General features: G+C 45.0%; 3 protein-coding genes across 5 annotated transcripts; all 3 read left to right on the top strand.

Annotated features, from left to right (window-relative positions):
- The first annotated feature begins 1,787 nt into the window (after positions 1-1,787).
- Positions 1,788-9,819, top strand: LOC111590157 (formin-like protein 5). Its single transcript, XM_023301079.1, has 4 exons — positions 1,788-1,856; positions 5,334-6,142; positions 6,493-6,544; positions 9,729-9,819. Exons 1-3 carry the CDS (start codon positions 1,788-1,790, stop codon positions 6,506-6,508), a joined length of 894 nt encoding a protein of 297 aa, XP_023156847.1. The 3' UTR covers positions 6,509-6,544; positions 9,729-9,819.
- On the top strand, positions 9,278-10,114 carry LOC111590174 (protein MAIN-LIKE 1-like). Its single transcript, XM_023301105.2, has 3 exons — positions 9,278-9,371; positions 9,448-9,614; positions 9,686-10,114. The coding sequence occupies exons 1-3, from the start codon at positions 9,300-9,302 to the stop codon at positions 10,080-10,082; spliced, it is 636 nt and encodes a 211-aa protein (XP_023156873.1). The 5' UTR covers positions 9,278-9,299; the 3' UTR covers positions 10,083-10,114.
- Positions 10,115-10,911: 797 nt separating this feature from the next.
- LOC103637889 (bZIP transcription factor 46) lies at positions 10,912-21,318 on the top strand. 3 transcript variants are annotated; one of them, XM_008660908.4, is made up of 4 exons: positions 10,912-11,941; positions 12,659-12,730; positions 18,841-18,870; positions 20,858-21,318. In XM_008660908.4, exons 1-4 carry the CDS (start codon positions 11,069-11,071, stop codon positions 20,936-20,938), a joined length of 1,056 nt encoding a protein of 351 aa, XP_008659130.1. In that variant the 5' UTR covers positions 10,912-11,068; the 3' UTR covers positions 20,939-21,318. The 3 variants fall into 3 exon arrangements, 2 of the variants coding, with proteins under 2 accessions (XP_008659130.1, XP_020399552.1); XR_004852540.1 differs by having other exon boundaries at positions 10,941-12,056; XM_020543963.3 differs by having other exon boundaries at positions 10,941-11,941; positions 20,726-21,318.
- The last annotated feature ends 3,884 nt before the right edge of the window (positions 21,319-25,202 follow it).

Below are 25,202 nucleotides of genomic sequence, written 5' to 3'. Positions count from 1 at the left end.
CGGCTAAAATTCACCGGACTGTCCGGTGTGCACCGGACTGTCCGGTGAGCCAACGGTCGGCCGGGCCAACGGTCGGCCGCGCGATCTGCGCGGGACACGTGGCCGAGCCAACGGTCGGAAGGGGGCACCGGACTGTCCGGTGTGCACCGGACTGTCCGGTGCGCCAACGGCTCCCAGATCTGCAACGGTCGACTGTGCCGTTTAAGGAAAGAAATCGGGCACCGGGCAGTGTCCGGTGTGCACCGGACTGTCCGGTGCGCCCGATGACAGAAGGCAAGATCAGCCTTCCAGAATTGCTCTCAACGGCTCCTAGCTGCCTTGGGGCTATAAAAGGGACCCCTAGGCGCATGGAGGAGCATACCAAGCATTCGTACAACATTCCTAAGCACCAAGACATCGATCTCGCGCATTTGGTTCATTGTGATAGCATCTAGAGCTCTTGTTGAGTTGTGGACTCATTGAGTTGTGTTGCGAGCTCTTGTTGCGACTTGTGTGCGTGCTGTTGCTCTGATTTTGAGTCTTGTGTGCGTTGCTAGTTTCTCCCTTACTCCGTATTTCTTTGTGAATCTTAAGTGTAAGGGCGAGAGGCTCCAAGTTGTGGAGATTCCTCGCAAACGGGATATTGAAAGGCAAAGCAAAACACCGTGGTATTCAAGTTGGTCTTTGGACCGCTTGAGAGGGGTTGATTGCAACCCTCGTCCGTTGGGACGCCACAACGTGGAGTAGGCAAGCGTTGGTCTTGGCCGAACCACGGGATAAACCACTGTGTTATCTCTGTGTTTGATCTCTTGTGGTATTGTGTTTTGCTGAGACTCCTTTCTAGCCACTTGGCAATCATTGTGCTAACACTTAACAAGTTTTTGTGGCTATAAGTTTAAGTCTCTACAGGATCACCTATTCACCCCCCCTCTAGGTGTTCTCAGATATGCAAAACTATCTTTAGCAAGGCGATAAACCAAAATAAGGCTTTTACTAGTGTTATGAATATAAATAATATTTCTTAAGAAAAGATTATGGTTTTGATTTTTAACAGCTAAGTGTCCAATATGGGTAATCTTCATACCTACACCACTTGCCCTGTACATTTGGTAAGTCCATTTGTATTTATCTTGGATCACTAATTTCTCAACTTCTCTTTGTAATATGATGTGTAGCTCTTGTGTATATGTACCAACTTGAATCTACTACATAAGATGTCATAGATCCGACTTAGCGCTCATCGAGGGACAAAGTCCTCACCAAACATGTGCAACAATCGAAAACAGTATGCCCCTCTTATAACATATATGACACTTGGGCTTGATATGCTTTTGTTGGAGTTGTTGTTGCGAGCGTGAGGTTGTGGATGCATCGAATTGTTTTTTGAAGCCATATCCTCATTACCCGCCTATGTGATCGTGAGGAGCGCCATGGCCATGTCCACACAATCCCTAATGACCAATGCTTGCCGAGTTCGCGGAGAAACCTGAAACACCGTCATGGAGAAGTGTGTTCCTCTGTTCACACACAAGAAGTTGGAACTAGACATTCCCAAACGTGAGCGGCTTTGGCTTGGTCGCTAGGGCCATCACAATGGAGCTAAGCTCGTCGTTAAGACCAGACAGAATATAGGAGATGAGCTCTTAACCTCCAATTGGTTGTCGACGAAGATCATCTCATGAGCAAGCGCTCATGCTTTGGCCACGTCTTCTGTGACAGACTTATCTCCTTTTTTTCAAATTAGTTAGGTCAATTCTTGTATTGATGAAGCATGCCCTACCCATAGAGAGAGATAATATATTCCCTCTATGGCGCTCTATATTGCCGTCGCGATGGTGCTCGTCATGACATCTTCTGCCATAGACGGGACAAGTTATGTGAGTAATTGTCGATCTGTTGTGTGCCGCTCTTTGGTAGGTAAGAGTTAGCCTTGGTGACTTTCTTGTCATCCTATCGTACCTTTAATGCAGCCTGTGTTGCATTGACAACCTGGCGACATGTCCTTTTTGACAAGCTCATCACACCATGGTTCGTCTTGCTAAGCTTCTCGTACAGTTGCATGGCTGGCTTGAAAATTTGCGCCCGAGAAGATAGCCATGAAGTTATGGTGGATGGATTCTTGAGTTTAATTAGGGTGTGTTTGGTTGGATATATATGGAATGATGAAAGGGGACGACCACAGTTTCTATAGTGTTTGGATGAGAGTCACGTAGGGGCAAGGTAAACCCCAGAGTAGTTTTTTGTGATGGCGTGATTAAAAAAAAATCAAGGGGATGGTGTTGTCCCCGTCTTATCCCACTTTGACATCAAACCAAACACATCCTTAGTGGCTCTCATTAACATGTCAGAACTTATTAGAGGTGGTTGGAAGCGCTTCACATGCATAAGACGATATATCTATACTTACCCTTTATATATATACAATAAAAAGATACTATCAGAATTTGTATGTTAATATAAATCATTACAAAATTAATCTGTATCTGAATATATACAAAGAACGACACGTGTCTTGGCAGGAGCACGGATGCGACTGACTGACAGGATAAGCTGCTGGATCCTGTGCGGGGAACAGTCACTGGCGGACGCAGGCAGTGGCATGATTGGCCCCCGGGCCGGCCTCCCTGACTACTAACTAGTAGCTCCGTGCACAGCACACACAAGCGGTCAAATTCGTTCCAAGCGCCGCAGCCCGCAAGACTTTCTGAGCCAGTTTGGCGAAAAGGTTGCTGGAATGGAACCCGGCGCTCGCCGAGAAAAAGACGACGCGAGCAACGACGGCCATGCCATCGCGGGACCCGTTCCACACGACACGATCGCAACGGCTACGAGACGAGCCCCCGCTTCCCTTCGCAGTGGAAAACGACGGGCGGGTCGGTCGGGTCCCTCCTCCGGGTCTGGTCGCACTCGAGCGGCCGGACAGGCCGGATGCTGCGCGCATCTCGCAAGCAGCCGCCCATTGGGCGCAAGCGCACTGCTATTAATACTGTACCGTCCCCAACCCGCTGCGTCCCAGCCAGCGTCCTGCAAGCACCGACACGGCGACACGTCGCGTTGCCTATCCCGTGGTCCTCTCCTCTCTAACCGGCCACCACCATGCTATCCTCTCCAGCTCTCCTAGTCAGGAAAAGGGAAGGGACCCGGGAAGGAAAAAGGTAACCAAGCTCACGATGAGTGACCATGCATGATGATCGAGTGGAAGTCACACACAGACACAGGCCGGGGGCGGCACACGCGCACGTCGTCGTAACGCGGCCGTTTGCCAGTGTTGCATGCATGAACACACACACATCAAATATCCCCCAACACGGCCATATATGCCTGGATCGGAAATGTTCCCCTTTTTTAACGAAAGCTAAATCAGAAAATGTTATTTGACGAGTCGTACGTGTTGTCGTCGTCGTCGTCATCGGTAGTAGTACTCACTATGTTCGGATTCAATCATTTAGCGCAATGCTAGATCTCCCCGGTGCATGCAACATCGAAAGGGAAAACCTCCTCATTGCTTGGCATGCACATGATCGACAACATACAGTATTCCCTCCTAGTGTACATATATATATATATATTTCGGTGGATTAAAGAATGTTTTTGACCACCACGATGCGTTCTTGTTGAACTGTGGTACTTGTCCTAGTCTTGCTTTCTCTATGCGCATACACATTTGCACTATTGTTTCTCAAATGGAAACAAATCAGAAAAAAAAATTAGAAGATGGGTACAAAACTTATTACCTATGGTTTGTGAAGTTTGATTCGGCGTGCGGACCAGTACTGGCACAAAACCTATGGGTTGCGAAGTTTTGTTCGACATGTGGACTAAATTAAATTATAACCACATAGGCTAAGCTTTTTTTTCCTTACTAAAATTTCCTCGTGACGGTTATCATGTACTATGAATGAATGTTACGTGTACGGCTCTACAGACCCCCACTATCAGTGGGCGCCTCTAGAAATATACTTTACTACCATTGCGTTTATGAAACGTTGTCGGGATAGAATGCCTTTGGTTCCTACGATTCTTGTTCGATACTTAAGGTCGACGTGTTTGGTTCTTGACCCTGTATCGCCTATATCCTTATCTCTCGTGTCTGACGTAGAGAAACGAGAGGCTTGCCTAGACCGGTGAACCAATTTGGCTCACTCGTCGCGAAGGAAGCCAAACCTTGCCAGCGCATCACGTGATGCGTCCGGACAAAAGAACTAGACGTGTCCCGACTAACCTCCCCGAGTCAAAAACGTGGATGTGGATTCTTGCTTGTCATATTTAGCGAAACGGTTTTCGCCACTAAATGCTAGACGCGAACATTTTGTCGCATTTTAGCGGGTCGGTTTTCACCGCTGACCTTTTAGACGTGGATTCCTTGTCGTATCTAGCGGGCCGATTTTCGCTATCAACCTTTAAGACGTGGATTTTGTCGCATTACGTATGGCGCTACCCGTGGGCGTCGTGATATATGCTTGAATAAGAAAAGTGTCGTGTGGCATTGAGTTACATGGTGCGGCACAAGGGTTATTGTGTTTAGCTTGCCGTGCTAGCACCTGCTGATGAACCGCTATCTGGTATTGATATCTTTAGATGCATATATGTTTATATCTCTAACCACAGCCGCAAGAAATACCCGCCCTCCTAGCTATCGATTAGAGCTAATTTTTGGTTATTTAGGACATGTACAATTGTAGTCGTTTATGGCAATTAGGTTGTTTTCTATCAGCGTGAAGTCTCGCGCAAACCATATCAGGCGCTTGGAGAAGTATGCGATGCTCCGCGAATCAGGGATCACAGACACGAAAGAAACAAATGCAACCATGTTAAACGCCTCTAAAACAAAACTACCTGTAAAGGTAGTTAAAAATAAAATTAGTAAAACACTCCTCGCTCATTCTGGCACTGCAGCCCGATCTTATTACTCAGCTGTACGTATAAGGAAAATATGTGGTGTCACTTGTAACAGCATGGCAAGTTGAAGTGTTTGACCGACGCACCGAAAAAAACCCAAAAGTCCGTGTGCGCGAAGCATTGTGGCGCTCGGCTGCACCCCGTTGTCCGGCGCCCCCACTGCCCTAATCATCTGACCGGTTTGCGGGGCCTTGTCGTCCCCCGACGGCAGCGCCTGCCGCAGCAGCACTTTATTGCCCCCGAGGCGACACCTGTCCCGTCGCCCACCTCGCCGCCGCGATCGCCTCCCACAAAGCCGCACCAACTCCCAACCAACGCTCGAGCTCCACATCCCCCGCTGCTTCCCCTCCTCCGCTCTCTTTTTTTAACCCGCTCCGTTGAACTGGATTTCCTCTTGCTAAACTGTGGCGGTATACTGTAGCACGCATCACGCTCCCCTCGAGCGGAGCTCCTAGTCTCCTTCTACCTCCTGTCCATCTTTTTTGCAATTTGGCCCTTTTCGAGTTTTTTTCCCACATTTATGCCCCTGGCAGTTTCATTTCAAAAAATGGACCCTTAGCTCGGCGCCGTCATCATTGGCGCCGAGCTTGTGTGTGCCGGCGCCAATACTATTGACGCCGGACAATCTGACCTGGCAGCCGACGTGTCAGGGGGTCGGCGCCATAGATCTTGGCGCCGACCTCCTGGCATCTGCGCCGCCGCCCCCGCGTCTGCAAAATTCGTACCAAGGGGTCGGCGCCAAGATCTATGGCGCCGACCCCTTATATTCTGAGCCGCCCGAGTTTCAACCAAAATTTTCAAACCGCGCCGTCGGCCTTCTATCCCTCTGCCCCTCGCGCCGCCGACGCTCGCCGACGCCCGCGCCAACCGGAGTTTGCGCGCCGCCCCTGCTCCACGGTGGTCGCGCCCACCGGAGCCCGTCCGCGCCGCCCCTGCTCCACGGCGGCCGCGACCACCGGAGGCCGCCCGCGCCGCCCCCTGCTCGACGCCGGCGCGCCGTCCCGCCCCGCCCCTCCCCCGGCAAGCGCCCCGCCCCCTTCCAGCCAAGGCCGCCGGCCCACACCGCCAAGGCCGCCGCCCCAACGTCGAGCCCCGACCGCGCCCCATCCCCGCCGGCGCACCAAGCCGGCGACACGCGCCCCGCCCCGGAGCCCGCTCCCCGCCCGCGCCCATACACCGGCCGGCGACACGCCGCCCCGCCCTGGAGCCCGCTCCCCGCCCGCGTCGTCGTCGTCCAACCCCGACCCCGACCCCGACCGTTAAGGTAAATTTTTGATTATTTTTGTTATTGTGTTAGCATTTAGTGTTAAATATGTTAGATTGTTTTGCTATAATTAGTTGTTTTTTGAATGTGATGAATATGAGTTATTGTGATAAATGCAAATTTGAATGAATATTATGAAAGTGAGTCAAATGTGCATGTTTTTTATCCTCCCCGTGTAGGGGAGGTGCTGTCAAAATTTTCAATTATTATATATGAGTAATTTATAAGGTGGTTAGTCTATTAGTGGGTTGTGGTTATATTTATAGTTATGTAGCTAGTAATTAGTGTGTTGTGGTTAGGTAATAACCATCCACATTTTATATTGAATGTTTAATTGGTGTTTCAAATAGATGGACAATTTTTTGAGCTTATATCATGGAGGCAATGTGGAACAAGATCCGTATGGAAATGCCAAGTTCATTGACATGCGACACGTGCCGGTACTATTCGATGGTAGACCCTCCTTGAGTGATTTGTTTACAAAGGCTAAACAAAAGCTCGGTTACCATGAAGATGATGACATTGCGGTTGACGGAGTGCTTAATATCGGTCATCCACCAAATGTCATAAGACGAGTCATCCCAATTGATTGTCAACTGGATTGGGATAATTATATTACTTCGGCTATGAAGACCCATTTGCAACTCATGGAGGTTGTGGTGCGTCCGGTTGTAGTAGACCGTCCCCCTGAAGACTTTGATCGTGCTATCGATGACGTGCCAACTGTTCCTGATGCTCAATCTGGCCCCAATTTGATCCCATTAAGTCAGCCAGGAGATGGTCTGCAGACAGATTTAGCTGCGTGTATCCCTTTGGCACAAACCAATTGCAGTAAGTCTTATTGGCATTACATCTTCATTTTGGACCATGAGCACTTTGCTCATTCCATTTGACGTGGGACTGATCATCTTGTACATGTTGCAGGAGAGACTCCTACTCTTGTGGTTGATCCTCAGACTGAGGCACGTGGCTGCTTCGGTGATGGTTTTATTGCCTCCAACAGTCCTGAGATTAGGAATGAAGAGGAGCCATATGCCTTTGCTATGGCTGCCGATTCAGATGATGATCGCCCGGTTGGTGAACTCACAGAGAGTGACATTGAGATGTTGCAACGTGTTTTTCCAGACGGTCGGGATCCTAGAGTGCATGAGTTCAGCGATCTTAGTCTTTCTCATCAGGCAAATGCAGAGGGCAGGGATGATGAGCTGCTTGACGCTCCTGAGGCCGGTCCTAGCATGATGATTGAAAAGGGTAGGGTCTTCAAGGACCTAACTGCATTGAAGAGGTGGTTGCAGCATTATGCAGTCTTACGTAAGAGGCCGTATAGAGTACTTCATTCGTACGAGAAACGTCGTTACACGGTTGTATGCGACAAGGACAACTGTTCATGGAGGGTTTGTGCTAGGATTCAAAAGATCACCGCAAAGTGGAAGATAACAAAAGTAGTGGGGCCACACACATGTGCTGAACATGAGTTAACGATGAAACATCGCCAATTGACATCAACCCTCATTGGGAAGCGACTTATGGGAATACTGCAGTCGGAACCAAATATGAAGGTTAGGACAATCATGAGGATCGTGGAGAATGTGTTTGATGGGTACAAGATAACATATGGTAAAGCTTGGAGGGCTAAGCAGTGTGCGTGGAAGATGATATATGGGGACTGGGAGTCTGGGTACGAGCGGCTACCTGTTCTTTTAAATGCAATGAAGGCGGTCAATCCAGGCATGCATTATGAGTACATCCCTAAACCAAATGCATGGATTGATGGGAGACAGATATTCTTCCGTGCGTTCTGGTGCTTTCCCCAGTGTGTGGATGCCTTCCGGCATTGTCGTCCTGTCTTTTCAATTGACGGCACGTTTCTTCTCGGCAAGTACCAGGGCACTCTTCTAATTGCCATATCCGTTGATGCAAACAACAAGCTAGTTCCCCTAGCATTTGCTCTGGTAGAGAAAGAGAACAAAGACAGTTGGGGCTGGTTCCTGCGACTGGTCCGGATACATGTGGTTGGCCCAGGACGGGAAGTTGGTGTAATATCAGATCGGCACCAGGGAATACTCAACGCGGTCCGTGAGCAGATCGATGGGTACCCTCCTTTGCATCACAGGTGGTGTACTCGACACCTTGCTGAGAATCTTCTGCGTAAGGATGGTGTCAAGGATAACTTTGAGCTTTTCCAGGAGACATGTCGACAGCTGGAAGACAAGTTCTTTAGAGAAAAGTTAGAAAAGCTCAAAGTCGCAACAAATGCCGAAGGTAGAGATTGGTTGAATGGATTGATGCCGGATTTGGAGAAGTGGACGAGAGCTCACGACTTAGGTGGATGGAGATATGAGTTCCAGTGTAGTAACATGGCCGAGTCATTCAACAAATTATTGTTGGGCATACGTGGTATGCCGGTCACTGCTATAGTGACATTTACCTTTTACAAGCTTGTGGCATGGTTCAATGATAGACACACCCACGCAGTTGGATTGCAGAATGAGGGAGAGAGATGGGCTCCAAAGCCTAAGACCTTTCTAGAGAAGGCAAAGGAAAGGGCAAACACACACACACTGTTGATTGTTTTGACTTACAGTCAGGGACATATGAGGTATTCCTTCAAGCTGGTACTACTTCTGACGGCGAGTCACAAGAGTCGAGGAAGCATGTGGTTGTCCTTAATGACTTGTCATGTACTTGTGGCGCACCCAGGCAATACCATTTTCCATGTTCTCATCTAATCGCAGCTGCTCGAGCTCGTAACTTTGACTTAGAGAGGAGGATACCTCAAGAGTTTACTATTGATAAACTAGTGTTGACTTGGAGTCCAAGATTTATTCCTTATCGTGACGCGGGTGAGTGGCCTCCGTACGATGGCCCAAAATATGTCGCTGATCCAAGTAGTCGTTGGACCAAGCGTGGATCCAGGAAGAGGACGAGGCACAAGATGGTTATGGATCAGGTTGGTGGTAGGAGTAGAAGGGGAAGGAGAACACCATTTCTTACCGACCCCGAGCAGTATGAGTGTGGCAAGTGCGGTAGACTTGGTCATAATTCACGCACTTGTCGTTGGCAGATTAGCGAGGTTTGTATTTTTAGTTTAATGATACTACCTTAATTTTATTTAATAAGGCTATATTACTTACTAACATTAATTTCATTTTGTAGGATGGCACAGTTCCACCTTCTCGACCCGTTCTACGACGAGAGCCACCGGGGGCGCCTTCTGTCGGAAGGCCAGGTATTTAATTGTAAATATCTTTTGTAGATTTGTTGTTGTACAAATGGTGTTGCTTATATAATATTTTTCCGTGTAGGACCTAGCAACGCTTCGTTCTAGGACACACAATGGGTTCCTAGACATGGTGTTCGACGACAGGTACACTAATTACCTCAGACGAGCAGGTCTAGATGTAATATCTTACCAGTTACGACGCGGGTTGCCTACTATTGATTCGGCGGCCATTACTGCACTTGTGGACAGGTATTGTTATGATTTTATAAAAATATTCTTGAATCATTGAGCTCTTTTACACTATTTTTTTAATTATGTAGGTGGCGTCCTGAGACACATAGTTTTCATCTTCCTTTTGGTGAGATGACAGTCACATTAGAGGATGCACAGAAGATACTTGGACTCAATGTTGGTGGCAGAGCAGTGACAGGCCAATGTGACTCTGACGGATGGAGGGCTAGAGTTGAGGCCTTTCTTGGTAGGGAGCTTCCTGCTGAGGGCGTTGAACGGACTGCTGGAGTAGGCATCACATGGCTCCGTCAGTCTTTTGGTGTGTGCCCTGCTGATGCTGATGAGGCTACAGTCCAGTTCTATTGTCGAGCTTGGATCTTGCACATGTTTGGTTGTGTCCTCTTCCCAGACGCCACAGGAGACTGCGCGTCTTGGATCTTGCACATGTTTTTCATCCTCTCTTTGTCCTCTGCATCCCACTTTTGAAGATTCTCCAGCCACTTCTTATCTTTCTCTGATATTTCGGTGTCAATCCACTGCTCAAAATCACATAGCGGTGGAGGAGTCTACAAAATGTGCAATTATTAGTACGCAAAAAAACATTTACAAAAACATTCACAAATGTAAACATATTACAAGACTATTCTCACCATTAAATTCATCCGACGTTGAACAACAGTTGGCTCAAATGCAAAGTTAGCACACATCCAATACCTCTGTCGATAGGTGTCATGATCTTCAGACTTATCGACCTTACAAGGATCACCACAAAAACACATAGGCACTGGAACACCACTTGGCAAAGGCAACGGGTCGAAGGCAGTTCCGGTCAAAGGACCCTTCCTAAATTTCCATAAACTCTATAACAATCAGAAATATAATAGACTCACAAAATAAGAGGCAGATCCAAAACTTACCTTTGTTTAGCATATTTACCACGCCTAGACATCTCTAGTTTAGAAGAATTGAAATGAGCACAGCAACAAGCCAGACGTAGGGTACTATTTATAGGCACGTACCTCGGCGCCATAGATCTTGGCGCCGAGGTAGGCGTCGTTGACCGGGCGCCTACCTCGGCGCCAAGATCTATGGCGCCGAGGTACGTGCCACGTCAATCCAGATCACACCGGCGTCTGACGTATAAGCGCCAATAGTATTGGCGCCGGCACACACAAGCTCGGCGCCAATGATGACGGCGCCGAGCTAAGGGTCCATTTTTTGAAATGAAACTGCCAGGGGCATAAATGTGGGAAAAAAACTCGAAAAGGGCCAAATTGCAAAAAAGTTGGACCTCCTGTCGCTTCTGCCGCTGCCCGGCTATAAAGTCGACTGCTCTGTTCACCGCCCCCTTTCCCTCTGCATCCGCCTCTGGTTTTTCAGAGCAGCAGTCCAGGCGCGGAATTGAATTCCGGTAGGATTTGAGAGCGGAGCGGAGCGGAGAGGAGAGGAGAAGAAGGCGGTAGGCGGGGAAGATGGAGATGCCGGCAGGGAGCGGGGCCCCAGCGCTGGCGCGGCAGGGCTCGGTCTACTCGCTCACGTTCGACGAGTTCCAGACCACGCTCGGCGGCGCCAGCAAGGACTTCGGCTCCATGAACATGGACGAGCTGCTGCGCAACATCTGGACAGCCGAGGAGTCTAACGCCATGGCTGCGGCCGCCCCGGCCACGGCCACGGCCACGGCGGCCGCATCCGTGGACGCGCACGCGCAGCAGCAGCAGCAGCAGCAGCACGGGGCGCCCATCCAGCGCCAGGGCTCCTTCACGCTGCCCCGCACACTCAGCCAGAAGACGGTCGACGAGGTCTGGCGCGAGATCGTGAGCCTCACCAGCGGCGAGGACGCGCAGCAGGTTGCGGCTCCCGCTCCCGCTCCCGCGCCCGAGCCCGAGCCCGCGCCCGCGCCCGCGCCGCTGCCGGCGCAGGCGCAGGCGCAGCAGACGCTGGGGTCCATGACTCTGGAGGAGTTCCTGGTACGCGCCGGCGTGGTTCGTGAGGACATGGGGGGGCACCAGACCCTCCTGCTGCAGCCGCACGCGCAGGGGCTTTTCTCCCAGGGGAATGCGGTCGCGCCGCAGACCCTGCAGCTGGGAAACGGGATGGTGGCCGGGGTCGTCGGGCAGGGCCTCGGAGGAGGGGTGACGGTGGCGGCTCCGACGACGCCGGTCGTGTTCAACGGGTTGGGAAAGGTGGAGGCGGGTGATCTGTCGTCGCTGTCGCCGGTGCCGTATCCGTTCGACACTGCGCTGAGGATGCGGAAGGGACCCACCGTCGAGAAGGTGGTGGAGAGGAGGCAGCGCCGCATGATCAAGAACAGGGAGTCGGCCGCCAGGTCGCGTGCGAGGAAGCAGGTGGAGCCTTTCTTCTTTCAGTGGATCTGCTATGCTGTCCGTTAACCATACTGCATCTTTGGCTTAATTATAGTAAAAACTTGTCGCAAATGGAACTCCATGGTGACTATATTTGGTATGCCTCTCGATTATGTTGTACTTTATTCACTTGATGTGATCTGCCACTTCCAGTTTAGCTCTTCGATGTTAATTTATTGCTAAGTAGCCTCTACAAATAGCAAGTTGCCATTGTATAATACTCTTATCTTCATCTAAAGAGGTATGCCTCTCGAATCTGGGAATGAGCCATGGTTCAGCTTGACCATCTCAGATTCAGAAAGGCTGAGACACTGGATAAGTTTGTTAATTTGGGAGATGGTGGTACACATTCCAGTCTCACAGACTTCATCATTTCAACCACCTCATTGAGATGATAGGGATAGCTACTTGGGCTTAAAGAGGTTTACAATTCCAATCATAAACGCATGGTTTTGTGTTCTTTTCTGGTTAGTTTTTGATACAAATACAAGAGATTGATTGATTTTTTTACATCTGTAAGTTATTCCATGCTGCACATGTACTGCTGTATAAGCTATAGTCTTTGACCCCATCGGCACTCAAATTTACTGGATTGCTCTAGTTGATAGAAAATTGTTATGTTGGTTCAATTTACTGATAAGAGTCTAAAATCATAACCCAGTGTACAGACACTTAACCACATGCGTCCTAACATTGTAGGCGTACATAATGGAGCTGGAAGCTGAGGTGGCAAAACTCAAGGACCAGAATGAGGAGTTGCAGAAAAAGCAGGTATAATTGCTATGTTTTGTTAAAAGATATGTTGTTGCCACTAAAAAAATAGATTTTATTTCTTGGTTGTATGCACATTATTTGTTTACAGCATCAATGAATGTACTCAGTCTGTGTTCCTTTGATAATCTCTTCATATTAGACTTTCTCTACATGGGTTCCTTTTTTCTAGAGATTTGAGCTGCTAGAGACTTTTAAATTTTATAATGAGGCTTGCTGCTGGCGTGGCAGCAGATAAGTTGCTACAATTAGTAGGAACTTCCAAATGCCTGGCCCTTATTGCATATGTTCTGCATCGAACTAGCTGCCTTGAGCAACTGATGCTGACTCCTGACTGCACATACAGATTGATGCATGTTGTCTTAGACCTGAGCTCGTAGCTTGCTATTTTGGGCACACATCTTTCATGAACTTAATGTGTGTTACAATGGTATTTTCATTTAGGGTACCCTTTCATTTATGTCTATTTTTAAATGTATATTGTCTACATCAAATTATCAGACCACAATTGTCACATGTAGCACCTGGGCATCTGATGTTATTGATAAAATTGCTAGTGTCGCATAGTTGTATTGTCCATTGTGTAGCACTTAACGTCATCACCTCACCTCATTGACCTGAGACAAATAAAGGAAAGTTCTGCTTAGCTTTGTTAGAGTGAATGGATTAATCAGTTCAACCCAAAAACTTTAAGCTATGATGAGAAGATAGGTAATCTACTTATACACTTCCACACCTCCGGCCACTCACGTGCAGCCGGAGGGAAAGACGCAAACGTGGAAATAAAGGTGTGGAGGCACAAATATAACATCTACCAAGATTCAAACTCGAGACCTTTGGCTCTGATACCCTGTTAGAGTGAATGGACTAACTAGATTTTTTCTCGAATCGCAGGGGAACTGTGTATCATTGTATTAAGAGAAAAAGTCCAAAATGGACTAAAACAGGGTACAAAGCCACCTCACGGTGGCCAAAACTGAAGATACATAAAGGGATCCATTAAAAGGATCAGCTCAACCTACAGCCACAGGCCACAGCTTGCAGGGCAGCAAGGCCCTTGGCTCCAGCTACACACCATATGAAAAATTATTCTTTAGCAACATGAAAGGCAGAGGATATATTGGGTGCCTGTCCCTGAAACACACAGTTATTACGATGTTTCCAAATAGTTCAAGCACCTAACATGACCAAAGAGTTGAGACGCTTCTTGCTCTACGCACTGACCATCATGTTGCACTGTCTCCAGCACACTTCAAAATTAGTGTCTCTAGGGTGCGGTGTCAAAGCCTGTAGCCCAACAAGTTGGAGAAGCCGAAACCAAACTTGCCTAGCAAACACACACCCAACGAGCAGATGATTGATGGTTTTCGCATGTTGATCACATAGAGGGTTTAGGGACTAACCAGTTCAACCCAAAAACTTAAGTTGTTAGGAGAAGGTAGGCAATCCACTTATACACTTCAACACTCCCACTCACGTGCAGCCAGAAATAAAGGCACAAATGTGGAAATAAAGGGGTGGAGGCACAAATAAAGTCTCTGCCAGGATTTGAACTTGAGATCTCTGGCTCTGATACCATGTTAGACTGTTAGAGTGAATGAACTAGCCAGTTCAAACCAAAAACTTAAGTTGTTAAGAGAAGATAGAAAATCCACTTATACACTTCAACACCCCACTCACATGCAGCCAGAGAGAAAGGCGCAAACATGAAAATAAAGGGGCATATGCAATCCAAGCTTAAACTCTTATGCTCCATTGGACCGTTGGAATTGATATTAATTCCAATAATCACAATTTAGGCACAGATCAAGTTAAATGGCCACATGCTCTGTTCTTAAGGCGTCGCCTAGGCGTCTGGGCGGTGGTCTAACTCCTAGGCGCCTTGCCCGCCTGCCTCGTCCAGGCGGTGCTCCAACGCCTTGGACCACCTTACTGCTTTAAAAACCATGGCCACATGTATAGCATACTTATATGTTGTTATTGGCCACATTAGGGGAGATACTTGTGTGCTACTGTTGGCTCGCTTTTGGGACAAATACTAATGAACCCTAGGGCCAGCACGTGATGTGCAGGACCTTGGGGTTGGCTCTGCGGGTCACCGGATTATTCGCGGTAGGTTGCCGGACTGTCCATGACAGGTCGTCGGATCATCCGCAATGACCTAGAGAGCTCTCGAGTAAACCTAGATTTCGTCTCCATGGAGGGACCCCATCGGGAGGAGAGATCGTAGGGTAGGGTTGCTTCGGGACGGGTAGGTCACCCAAAGTTCCTTTAGACGATGTAGAGTCAAAGAGAGGTGAAGATTGAGATTAGGGAACTACAACTAAGGCTACGCTACATCTAGAACTAATGCATAAAGGTAAATAAGGTAGATAGGTTGGTTCAATTGGGTTGTGTGTCTCTCAATCAGTTGTGCCCCTTCATACATATAGGGGGAGGCCTGGACCCTTCCTAGGTGAGATCCAACAGTTTCCTGCGAGTTTGTTAGGATAACCACGCACAAGATATGGACTCAGCTTGAATTAATCTAATCGTGGACCGTCCGAGCCACATGACTGGACTGCCCGACCATCCAGGTGCCAAATATGGTGTCCAACATATGACCCCCTGCCTTTTGGTGGAGGTCACGAACCAAAAGCACCTGTACTACCAGCATCTTTCGAGAAACAATAGATTTCACAAATCATCTTGTTATCGAAATAAGAACCCTAGCTCGATGCAAGTCACAAGCTCTCTCAACTAAAAAGTATAGTCATTTAATAGAACTCTAATGCACAAAGGTCCATTAGGATTGCATCTCATTCAACCATTACTATCAATATGTCAAAAGGGACAAAACTATTGTGCCCCTTAGCCCGAATAAGCAAATAGACTAAGCATGTGATACAGATTCATCGTCGTACTTTCCCACATGCGAGCAGGACAAAACATTGGCGATGAGTAGACAGGTGGAAAGTACCATGACATAACTGGAGGTAGATGAGCAAGCGACATTTGCTACGTCACCTTTTGGACCGGTTTAATCGTCCTTTGCTTTTGTCAGCCACACCCGGCCGACCCAAGACTTTCTTGCCCACCGACTTTAAAGGGTTGATGGGGAAAGGTTGCTGGTCAGTCTAGATTTCCTGAAAGCTCAACCGACTTTCATATATAGCCGATTGTATTGGCGACGGAAGATATTACAATCATTGGTGGTATGAGAAAAGGAGCCATGCCATTTACAATAAGCACGCCTTTTCAATTCCTCTATCGGAGGAATTGTGTGGGACAATCTAATGTTGCGTTCTTAAGTAACTCATTAAATACTTTGTCACACTTAGCAACATTAAATGTGAACTTAGCTTCTCCTTGCTAATTCTTTTGAACCGGCTACAGGGAAGAGCAAGCAGAAAGTTTGGCCTTAGTAGGCTAAACAAGCTCAACGACATGTAACTCTTTCAACTCGTCATCTGAGATACTACCGTCACTATGCTCATCATGGGGCTCAGGTGGTTGGTTATCATTATGTCGGCCTTTTGTACTAGGACAGTCAAAGGAGACTTTCGGTATAGGCCTCTGAGGCTTATCAGTACCGCATCCCACTGTCGTGTGGTATTGGATGAACCTTTTTAGCTCCCTAGGGGCTAAAAAATATTTGGCCTCATGCGTGGGTGGTGGCATGTTGTGACTACGGTGTGCTGCAGGTGGGGTGGAGTAGTGCCGTTGAGGTGAGTACGAAAATTGTGCCTGATGTGCATCACTTTGTTTTGCGTATGCATATCCGGACGGTCCGGCATAAGGTGTCGGATGCTCCGCGACTTGGTCGGAAGGTCTTGTGTGGTATACATACTGTTTGGTCGCATATGTATAGTCAGTCGGTTTGGCAGGAGTGGTCGGACGGTCCTGTGGGACTACGAACGGTCCGACGTAGGGTGTCGGACGGTCCACGATTTTGTCGAGCGGTCTGGTGTGGTATACGGACTGTTCAGTCGCGTATGTATAAACAGACGGTCCGAGGAGAGTGGTCGGACAGTCCTGCGGGACTACGAACGGTCCGGCGTACGGTGTCGGACGGTCCACGATTTGGCTGAGCAGTTCGTGGTTAGATCTGGGCTATCCGGTCGTGTGGAGTACTATCTGGATGCCGCGTGTCATGCTTGGTGTCACGGTGTGCCTCCAGAGAGTCCGACGAAAGGTGTCGGACAGTCCATGAGGTGTCTGGGTGGTTTGAGATTGTACTCGGACTGTCTAGCCATACCCAGAATCAGCTGCGCGTTGCATACCGATGGTGGTGGTGATGGTATACTGCGGCTTTGATGTACCGTAGGTGGGAGATAGTAGTGTTGTTGATGTGGGTAGAAAAAATGTATTATTGTGCAGCACCCTGTCCTGTGTAGACGTACCCGATCGGTTCAAACTGGGTGGTTGGTCAGTCCAATGTGATGCTGGACTGTCCGGCGTAAGGTGTCGGACGGTCCGCTATGGGATCGGACGGTCCGAAATTATGTTTGAATTGTCTGATAATGTTTGGTACCGTTTGTGCGCCACACGGCGGGCCCGGCATTGTACCGTACAGTCTGGCATACGGAGCCGGACGGTTTGCGAGAGGGCCGGACGGTCCGTGATTGTACATGGATTGTCCGGCCATACTCAGTGCCAACCTATCGTATAGTGCATGAGGTGGCAATGATTGCTCCAAATATGAGTTCATTAGCATACCATAATATGGCTGGGACTAAGAAATTCCATTTGCTGCCGATGTGCTTGGCATTAATACCTTGGTAGTAGCCCCATATGATCTAAGTTTTTTGAGCGTTTCTATTTGTAGATCTAGGTACCGTTTCAATTGATCTTCCTGTTGATTTTATATAATACCTAAGGGATTGGGTATCATCAGAGTTACTTACAGTAGGGGGCTGCTGCAGCAAGGCCGGCAGGGAAGCGAGCTTCACTTCTCTCTCCTAGACAACCTTCTTGTCGCGATCTATCCTGAAGTGCGAGCGGAACCACCTCTTTGCCTCCTCGCGCTTCCGACCTTGTTGTCGTTGGAACTCCTCATCCAGCTTCTTCACGTAGTCTTCAAATTCCTTCTGCTCAGCGGCTGACAAATCCTCTATAATCAACCTAAGGATATTGTCTAGGGAAACATCGATGTGATCTTTGGAATTGACCATCGTGACCGATCTAATAGATTTGACCTAATAGATCTGATCTGATAGATCTAAACTCAGTCGTCCCGAGCGGAGTCACCAAAAAGTTGGCTCGCTTTTGGGCCAAATACTAACAAACCCTATGGCCAGCACGCGATGTGTAGGACCTTGGGGTCGGCTTTGTAGGTCACCGGACCGTCTGCGATAGGTCACCGGACTATCTGCGATGACGCAAAGAGCTCTCGGGAACCTAGATCTTGCCTCCCGGGAGGGACCCTGTAGGGGAGGAGAGATCGTAGGGTTGCTTCAGGATCGGTAGGCCACCCAAAGCGCCTCTAGACGACGTAGAGCCGAAGATAGGTGAAGACTGTGATTAGGGAACTATAACTAAGGCTATGCTACATCTAGACTTAATGCATAAAGGTAAATAAGGTAAATAGATTGGTTCAATTGGATTGTGTGTCTCTCAATCAGTTGTACCCTTATAAGGAGAGGTCTAGACCCGTTCCTAGGTGAGATCCAATTTTTTTTTGCGGGTTTATTAGAATAACCACGCACGAGATAAGGACTCAGCCTGAATTAATCTAATCACGGACCGTCCGGGCCACCCGCAGACCGTCCGGGGTGTGGACTGTCTGGCCGTCCAAGTGTTGTTGCATGTCAGCGAGCCGAAGAGTTGTATAAGTTGCAAAGGAGAAACAGAGCATGGGGATCAATGGAGTCTAGTTCTATCTCTCAGCTCATGGATTTAAGACATGCTATATCTAAACTTTCAAAATTACTATAATGTCAAATTTGAAGCCAAATAACCTAGTCCTTTATGTAGATTCCAATTCTTCTGAAATGAAAGAATCCAAACAGTTTGTCAGGGATTTTTATTATTTCAGATCTAAATTCCATTTCATCCATGATAGTTTGTTTCTTCTTAACTCCTGATAAAAACGAAAGAGGCTATGTTAACTTTTATGTTTCATTGTGCAGGTTGAAATGCTAAAGAAGCAAAAGGATGAGGTAATGATCTTTCAGTTTGGAAAAATACTGATGTTCAAAAATTTCGTTTCTGTAGAAGCTTTAGCAAGTTCTATTTAGACTCTGCCTGAGCCTGATCACTATTGCATGTTTTTTTTAATATTGGGGAAAGAGGCAGGGGCTGATGATATGCTGCTGTTAAGCAACAAATTTTTATGTTTTCTATTTAATTTTCTATGACTGTTTTAATCCTTTCCATGGAACTTTCACGGGTCTAGCCTCACAACATTTTAGTGGGGCTCTTTCTAGTAGTTCCCTATGATAGATACCTTCTGATGTTTGGTTGGACATGAGTTTGATTTTTTTTTTCTTTAAAAATACGACTAGAATTTACTCCAACATGTACCTATCACTAAATCAATGCATGATGACCTTACTCCATTTTCACGCCCATATGATTTTGTTACATGATTTTGTAAGTTTCTCTTTTTGCACCCAAAAACTTTCTGAACCATAGATTTGTTCGTAAAACATGATATCAACCAGTCCATTCATCCACTATGTTCAGTGTTTATAAGAAAAAAAAAAGATTGATTGAATTAGTATCCAAAAATGAAATTAATTCATTACATGGAAATAGGGATGACTTGATTTCTTTTCTTCCATCTGGTTTTGTTCTGCATGATTTTTTTGTGTACTTTGAGCATCTAAGCGAAACACATTCAAAAGTCATGACATTCAAATGCAGCTACCAGATACACATAAATAGGAATGGCATTGAAATGCGACGACTTGATTCTCGTTTCCATCCTGTTTTATTGTGCCTGTTTCATGTAATTTGAGTATCTAGGCGTGTCAGATACACAGAAACCATCAACTTGACTCCAGAATGCAAGCCATAGCCTGCAGTTCTAGGAGGCCCCCCTTGATTTCAAAAGCTATACTGCCATTATCTGGAGACTATTGCCTTCCTCTAAGGGATCTTAAGAGTTAATTCGCCAAAACAATTTCAAATGAATCATATGGTCAAATGTGAATACAAATTGCAAAAAGCCGATCAGTTTAGTATGGGCCAAGGTCTGGACCTGACCCAATGCTAGGAATATCAATCTCAGTTCTTATGTGATAAACCTTGGCATGTCCAGTCAAGGGTTTCAACACAGGTATAGGTTTCAATACAACATTCCATTCTATGCATGAGATGTTTAGGATACCAAAACTTCCAGATGACATGGTTTCTCGTAACTACAAGAAAACATATTTGAATTCTAATATTGACATATCTTTCACAATTTCACCACAAGCCTACCAGAGCACTAGGTACATATCAATCAGTATCCTATGTGAATGTGAATTAGTTTGACATCAAAGAAATGTACCATTGCTAATTAGACACACATTCAATTGAAACTTTTGAAATTGTTGCATACACTTTTCATGCATCTCTTCTTGATATAATTTAGTAAAGTAATGAGTTAACTCTATTGAGAATTTGATGTGTTATATTTTTTTATCTTTTATCTAATTAATTACTTCATATTTTAAACGAAGAGGGCTTCACATAAATGTGATTTATATGGCGTGATGTTTACTTGTTAGAAATAGAATGCTAACACTAGCAATTGAACCTTGCTTAGTGCTACCATGTCTATATTTGTACTTATCCCGATTAGTTGATATTTCTTAAAAGAAAAAGGATAGAAAAAAAAATCTCACCAGTGAGTGAACAACGATATCTGTCTTGGCATCCTTATGATTTAGTGAGATAAAATAGCAAAACATTTTTTTTTCTGAAATTCAGATAGTTCTTGGTTCTGATTGTTACCTTTAACACATTAACCTGAGAAACATGCTTTTCCCTGACAATCTTGGTGAAAATTCTACGACTATTTTGTAGCGGAAGACAGTAGATCTTTCTGGCTGCCGATTTTGATGCGCTGCATATTCATCAACTGGGAAATGACGGTTCCCTTCAGACAATGTGTTTTTTTTTCACTCACAAAAGCTTCTCTGTAAATGGTTTTTGCAGGTCCTGGAGCGTATCAACAGCCAACATGGACCAAAGGCAAAGAAGCTTTGCCTGCGCCGCACCCTGACTGGCCCATGGTAGCCTGCTGAAGCTTGCACAAAATTGACCGAAGTCAAGATCGTCGGGCTAGATGTGCCCGTGTGTATATATCAGATGAAGTCAAGAGTACTGAGTACCCCGTTACCCCTGTAGACCGCCGCTACTTCAGAGCTGCCGTTCTTGTTCTGTGACGTGGGTAGTCTGCGCCTGACAGTTCGCTGTTTAGGTTCGGTTGCGCGATCCTCACATGAACAATGAGGCGTGCCATCTAATTTGTTTATTAACTCACTCCTATCTATGGTGAGATAATGCAAGTAACCTGGAGTATGTTTGGTTGATTTGCCGTTTTGAAAAATATGCTGTGAGCTGTGTGGAAAAACAGCGGTGGCCCGTGTGGAAAATAGAAGCCGTTTGATTTTACAGCTATGTCTTTTGAAAAAAATGCTGTCAATTTTTTTTCAACCTCATCTTTTTTGTTTCGCATGGATCGCTAGTTGAGGTCACGCTTTTCCACGGTGGTGGACCGGTGCTTGTCCGTGTGGCGGCCGGCGGCCGAGGTCTCACGCGGTGGGCGGTGGCTAGGGCCATGGCCGACCGTCCTCGGACAGGGGTTGGAGCCGCGCATGCTCGAGGGGTAGCCTCACCCTAGAAAGACTAGAGGGAGGGGTCATCTGAGATTCTGAGCCGACGATAGTAGACGCTGCACGAGCCGAGAAATGGTGAAGGACCGAATCATACGATCAGATGGGGTGTGGGGGCAGGGGATATTGGGAGCAAGGCTTCCAATTACAGGATGCTCCAGTCACTCCTAGATTGTACCTAATAACCAGGTGTATACGCTCTGGTGCGTCTTCCTGCCATGTATCAGATCAAACCTCCCCTCTAACCTGGCCTATGTATGCATATTTGTTTCGATTTGTATGTGCAAAAACTTTGGAAATCATGCACACAAATTTAGGAAATTGATTGGCGTGCATGGAAACAAAAAAAATCTGATTTGAATGCTTTATTCTATCTATAAATATATGATCTCTATAACAGCCATGCAGATATGTTCTTTAAAAATATTTTATGATATATACTAATATTAATTGTGCTACACATTTTAAATATTTATGCAATATGGTACGATGAGTGAAGAATCAGTTTCTTGCTGCATGTGCATAAATTTAGGATAACAAGAATGTGCGTTGAGAGAAAATGGATTGACATACATGGAAACAAAAAAAAACTGATTTAAATGCTTTATTTACCCATAAATATATGATCACTCTAACAACAATGCAGCTAGATTTGTTGGAACCAGTTCATGACATATACTAATACTAATTATGCTACACGGTGTAGATATTTATGCAGTGTGGTGCACCGTGTACATAATCTATTTTCTGCTGCATGCGCACAAATTTAGAATGACAAGAATGTGTGTTGAAAGAAAATGGATTGACATGCATGGAAAAACAAAAAATTGATTTAAATGCTTTATTTCATCCATAAAAATAGGATATCTACAATAGTCATGCAACTAGTCTCGTTGGAACCAGTTTATAACATATATTGATACTAATTATGCTACACGATATGGATATTTATGCAGTGTTGTACACCGCGTAAAAAATATGTTTCCTGCTGCATGAGCACAAATTTAGTATGGCAAGAATGTTCGTTCAAAGAAAATGAATTGACATACACGAGATTTATGAAATCGTGGCAAATGACATCATTTTTTAGAGCGGTTACCTTTTTCTAAATTTATATTTCATTGTGTAAATATCTGTATCGTAAATATTTTATACATATGTCGTAAATGGTATGAACCAATACACACTGGATTAAGTAATGAGATAATGTATAACATCAATAAATCGTTTGCGTAAAATGTAAATAGAAATGTCATAAACAAACAATAGATGGAAGCAGAGCCATGAACTAAAATATATGTCGTAAAAACCTATTGACGTTGGCATAAATAGGTATACAAAATATTATAAAAACAGGGCCATCGCTCTTGTCTAGGGTTTAGAGTTTTAGGGTTTAGGGTTGGAAATCATGCGCACAAATTTAGGAAATTGATTGGCATGCATGAAAACAAAAAATCTGATTTGAATGCTTTATTCTGTCTATAAATATATGATCTCTATAACAACCATGCGAATATGTTCTTTAGAAATATTTTATGATATATACTAATACTAATTGTGCTACACATTTTAGATATTTATGCAATACGGTACGATGAGTGAAGAATCAGTTTCTTGCTGCATGTGAATAAATTTAGGATAACTAGAATGTGCGTTGAGAGGAAATGGATTGATATACATGGAAACAAAAAACTGATTTAAATGCTATGTTTACTCGTAAATATATGAACACTCCAACAACAATGCAGCTAGATTCGTTGGAACCAGTTCATGACATATACTAATACTAATTATGCTACACGGTGCAGATATTTATGCAGTGTGGTGCACCGCGTAAATAATCTATTTCCTGCTGCATGCGCACAAATTTAGGATGACAAGACTGTGCGTTGAAAGAAAATGGATTGACATGCATGGAAAAACAAAAAAATTGATTTAAATGCTTTATTTCATCCATAAAAATAGGATATCTAGAATAGTCATGCAGCTAGTCTCGTTGGAACCAGTTTATAACATATACTGATACTATATATGCTACACGGTATGGATATTTATGTAGTGTTGTACACCGTGTAAAAATTCTGTTTCCTGCTGCATGAGCACAAATTTAGTATGGCAAGAATGTTAGTTCAAAGAAAATGAATTGACATACACGAGATTTATGGAATCGTGGCAAATGACATCATTTCTTAGAGCGATTACCTTTTTCTAAATTTATATTTCGTTGTGTAAATATCTGTATCGTAAATATTTTATACATATGTCGTAAATTGTATGAACCAATACACACTGGATTAAGTAATGAGATAATGCATAACATCAATAAATCGTTTGCATAAAATGTAAATAGAAATATCATAAACAGACAATAGATGGAAGTAGAGCCATGAACTGAAATATATGTCGTAAGAGCATCTCCAACAATGCCTCAAACTAGTGCCTCAAATTGAAATATGGGGCTCTACACAAGAAAAACTACTCCAACAGTGCCCTATTTCATAATTTTTTGTCAAAAAACTATAGAGCACCCTCTCAAGTGACTCAAATATACTACACTGTAGTGGGCTGCCTTATAATCTAGATTTGGGGCTTTACTGTTGGAGCGAGGTGTTTTGTTGGTGCCCTAAATTCTATAAAATATACTTATTTTCAAATTATAGGGCATTTTTAGAGGTCACGTTGTTGGAGATGCTCTAAAAACCTATTGACGTTGGCATAAATAGGTATACAAAATATTATAAAAACAGGGCCATCGCTCGTATCTAGGGTTTAGAGTTTTAGGGTTTAGGGTTGGAAATCATACGCACAAATTTAGGAAATTGATTGGCATGCATGGAAACAAAAAATCTGATTTGAATGCTTTATTCTGTCTATAAATATAGGATCTCTATAACAACCATGCGGATATGTTCTTTAGAAATATTTTATGATATATACTAATACTTATTGTGTTACACATTTTAGATATTTATGCAATACGGTACGATGAGTGAAGAATCAGTTTCTTGCTGCATGTGCATAAATTTAGGATAACAAGAATGTGCGTTGAGAGGAAATGAATTGACATACATGGAAACAAAAAAATCTGATTTAAATGCTTTATTTACCCATAAATATATGATCACTCCAACAACAATGCAGCTACATTCGTTGGAACTAGTTCATGACATATACTATTACTAATTATGCTACACGGTGTAGATATTTATGCAGTGTGGTGCACCGCGTAAATAATCTATTTCCTGTTGCATGCGCATAAATTTAGGATGCCAAGAATGTGCGTTGAAAGAAAATGGATTGACATGCATGGAAAAACAAAAAATTTGATTTAAATTCTTTATTTCATCCATAAAAATAGGATCTCTACAATAGTCATGCAGCTAGTCTTGTTGGAACCAGTTTATAACATATACTGATACTAATTATGCTACACGGTATGGATATTTTTGCAGTGTGGTACACCGCGTAAAAAATATGTTTCCTGCTGCATGAGCACAAATTTAGTATGGCAAGAATGTTCGTTCAAAGAAAATGAATTGACATACACGAGATTTATGGAATCGTGGCATGACATCATTTCTTAGAGCGGTTACCTTTTTTAAATTTATATTTCGTTGTGTAAATATCTGTATCGTAAATATTTTATACATATGTCGTAAATGATA

The sequence above is a fragment of the Zea mays genome, chromosome 9 (genome assembly GCF_902167145.1).
Source record: "Zea mays cultivar B73 chromosome 9, Zm-B73-REFERENCE-NAM-5.0, whole genome shotgun sequence".
In the NCBI taxonomy this organism is placed as follows: domain Eukaryota; kingdom Viridiplantae; phylum Streptophyta; class Magnoliopsida; order Poales; family Poaceae; genus Zea; species Zea mays.
This window is presented reverse-complemented; position numbering and strand designations above follow the sequence as displayed.

Bases quoted from the DNA above. Each gene is read 5' to 3' on its own strand.
- LOC111590157 (XM_023301079.1), top strand. From the start codon at position 1,788: ATGGCGCTCTATATTGCCGTCGCGATGGTGCTCGTCATGACATCTTCT. The intron at 1,857-5,333 runs GTGAGTAATTGT...CGGAGCTCCTAG, and splicing joins CCATAGACGGGACAAGTTAT to TCTCCTTCTACCTCCTGTCC.
- LOC111590174 (XM_023301105.2), top strand. From the start codon at position 9,300: ATGGCACAGTTCCACCTTCTCGACCCGTTCTACGACGAGAGCCACCGG. The intron at 9,372-9,447 runs GTATTTAATTGT...TTTTCCGTGTAG, and splicing joins GCCTTCTGTCGGAAGGCCAG to GACCTAGCAACGCTTCGTTC. The intron at 9,615-9,685 runs GTATTGTTATGA...TTAATTATGTAG, and splicing joins ATTACTGCACTTGTGGACAG to GTGGCGTCCTGAGACACATA.
- LOC103637889 (XM_008660908.4), top strand. From the start codon at position 11,069: ATGGAGATGCCGGCAGGGAGCGGGGCCCCAGCGCTGGCGCGGCAGGGC. The intron at 11,942-12,658 runs GTGGAGCCTTTC...CTAACATTGTAG, and splicing joins GGTCGCGTGCGAGGAAGCAG to GCGTACATAATGGAGCTGGA. The intron at 18,871-20,857 runs GTAATGATCTTT...TGGTTTTTGCAG, and splicing joins TAAAGAAGCAAAAGGATGAG to GTCCTGGAGCGTATCAACAG.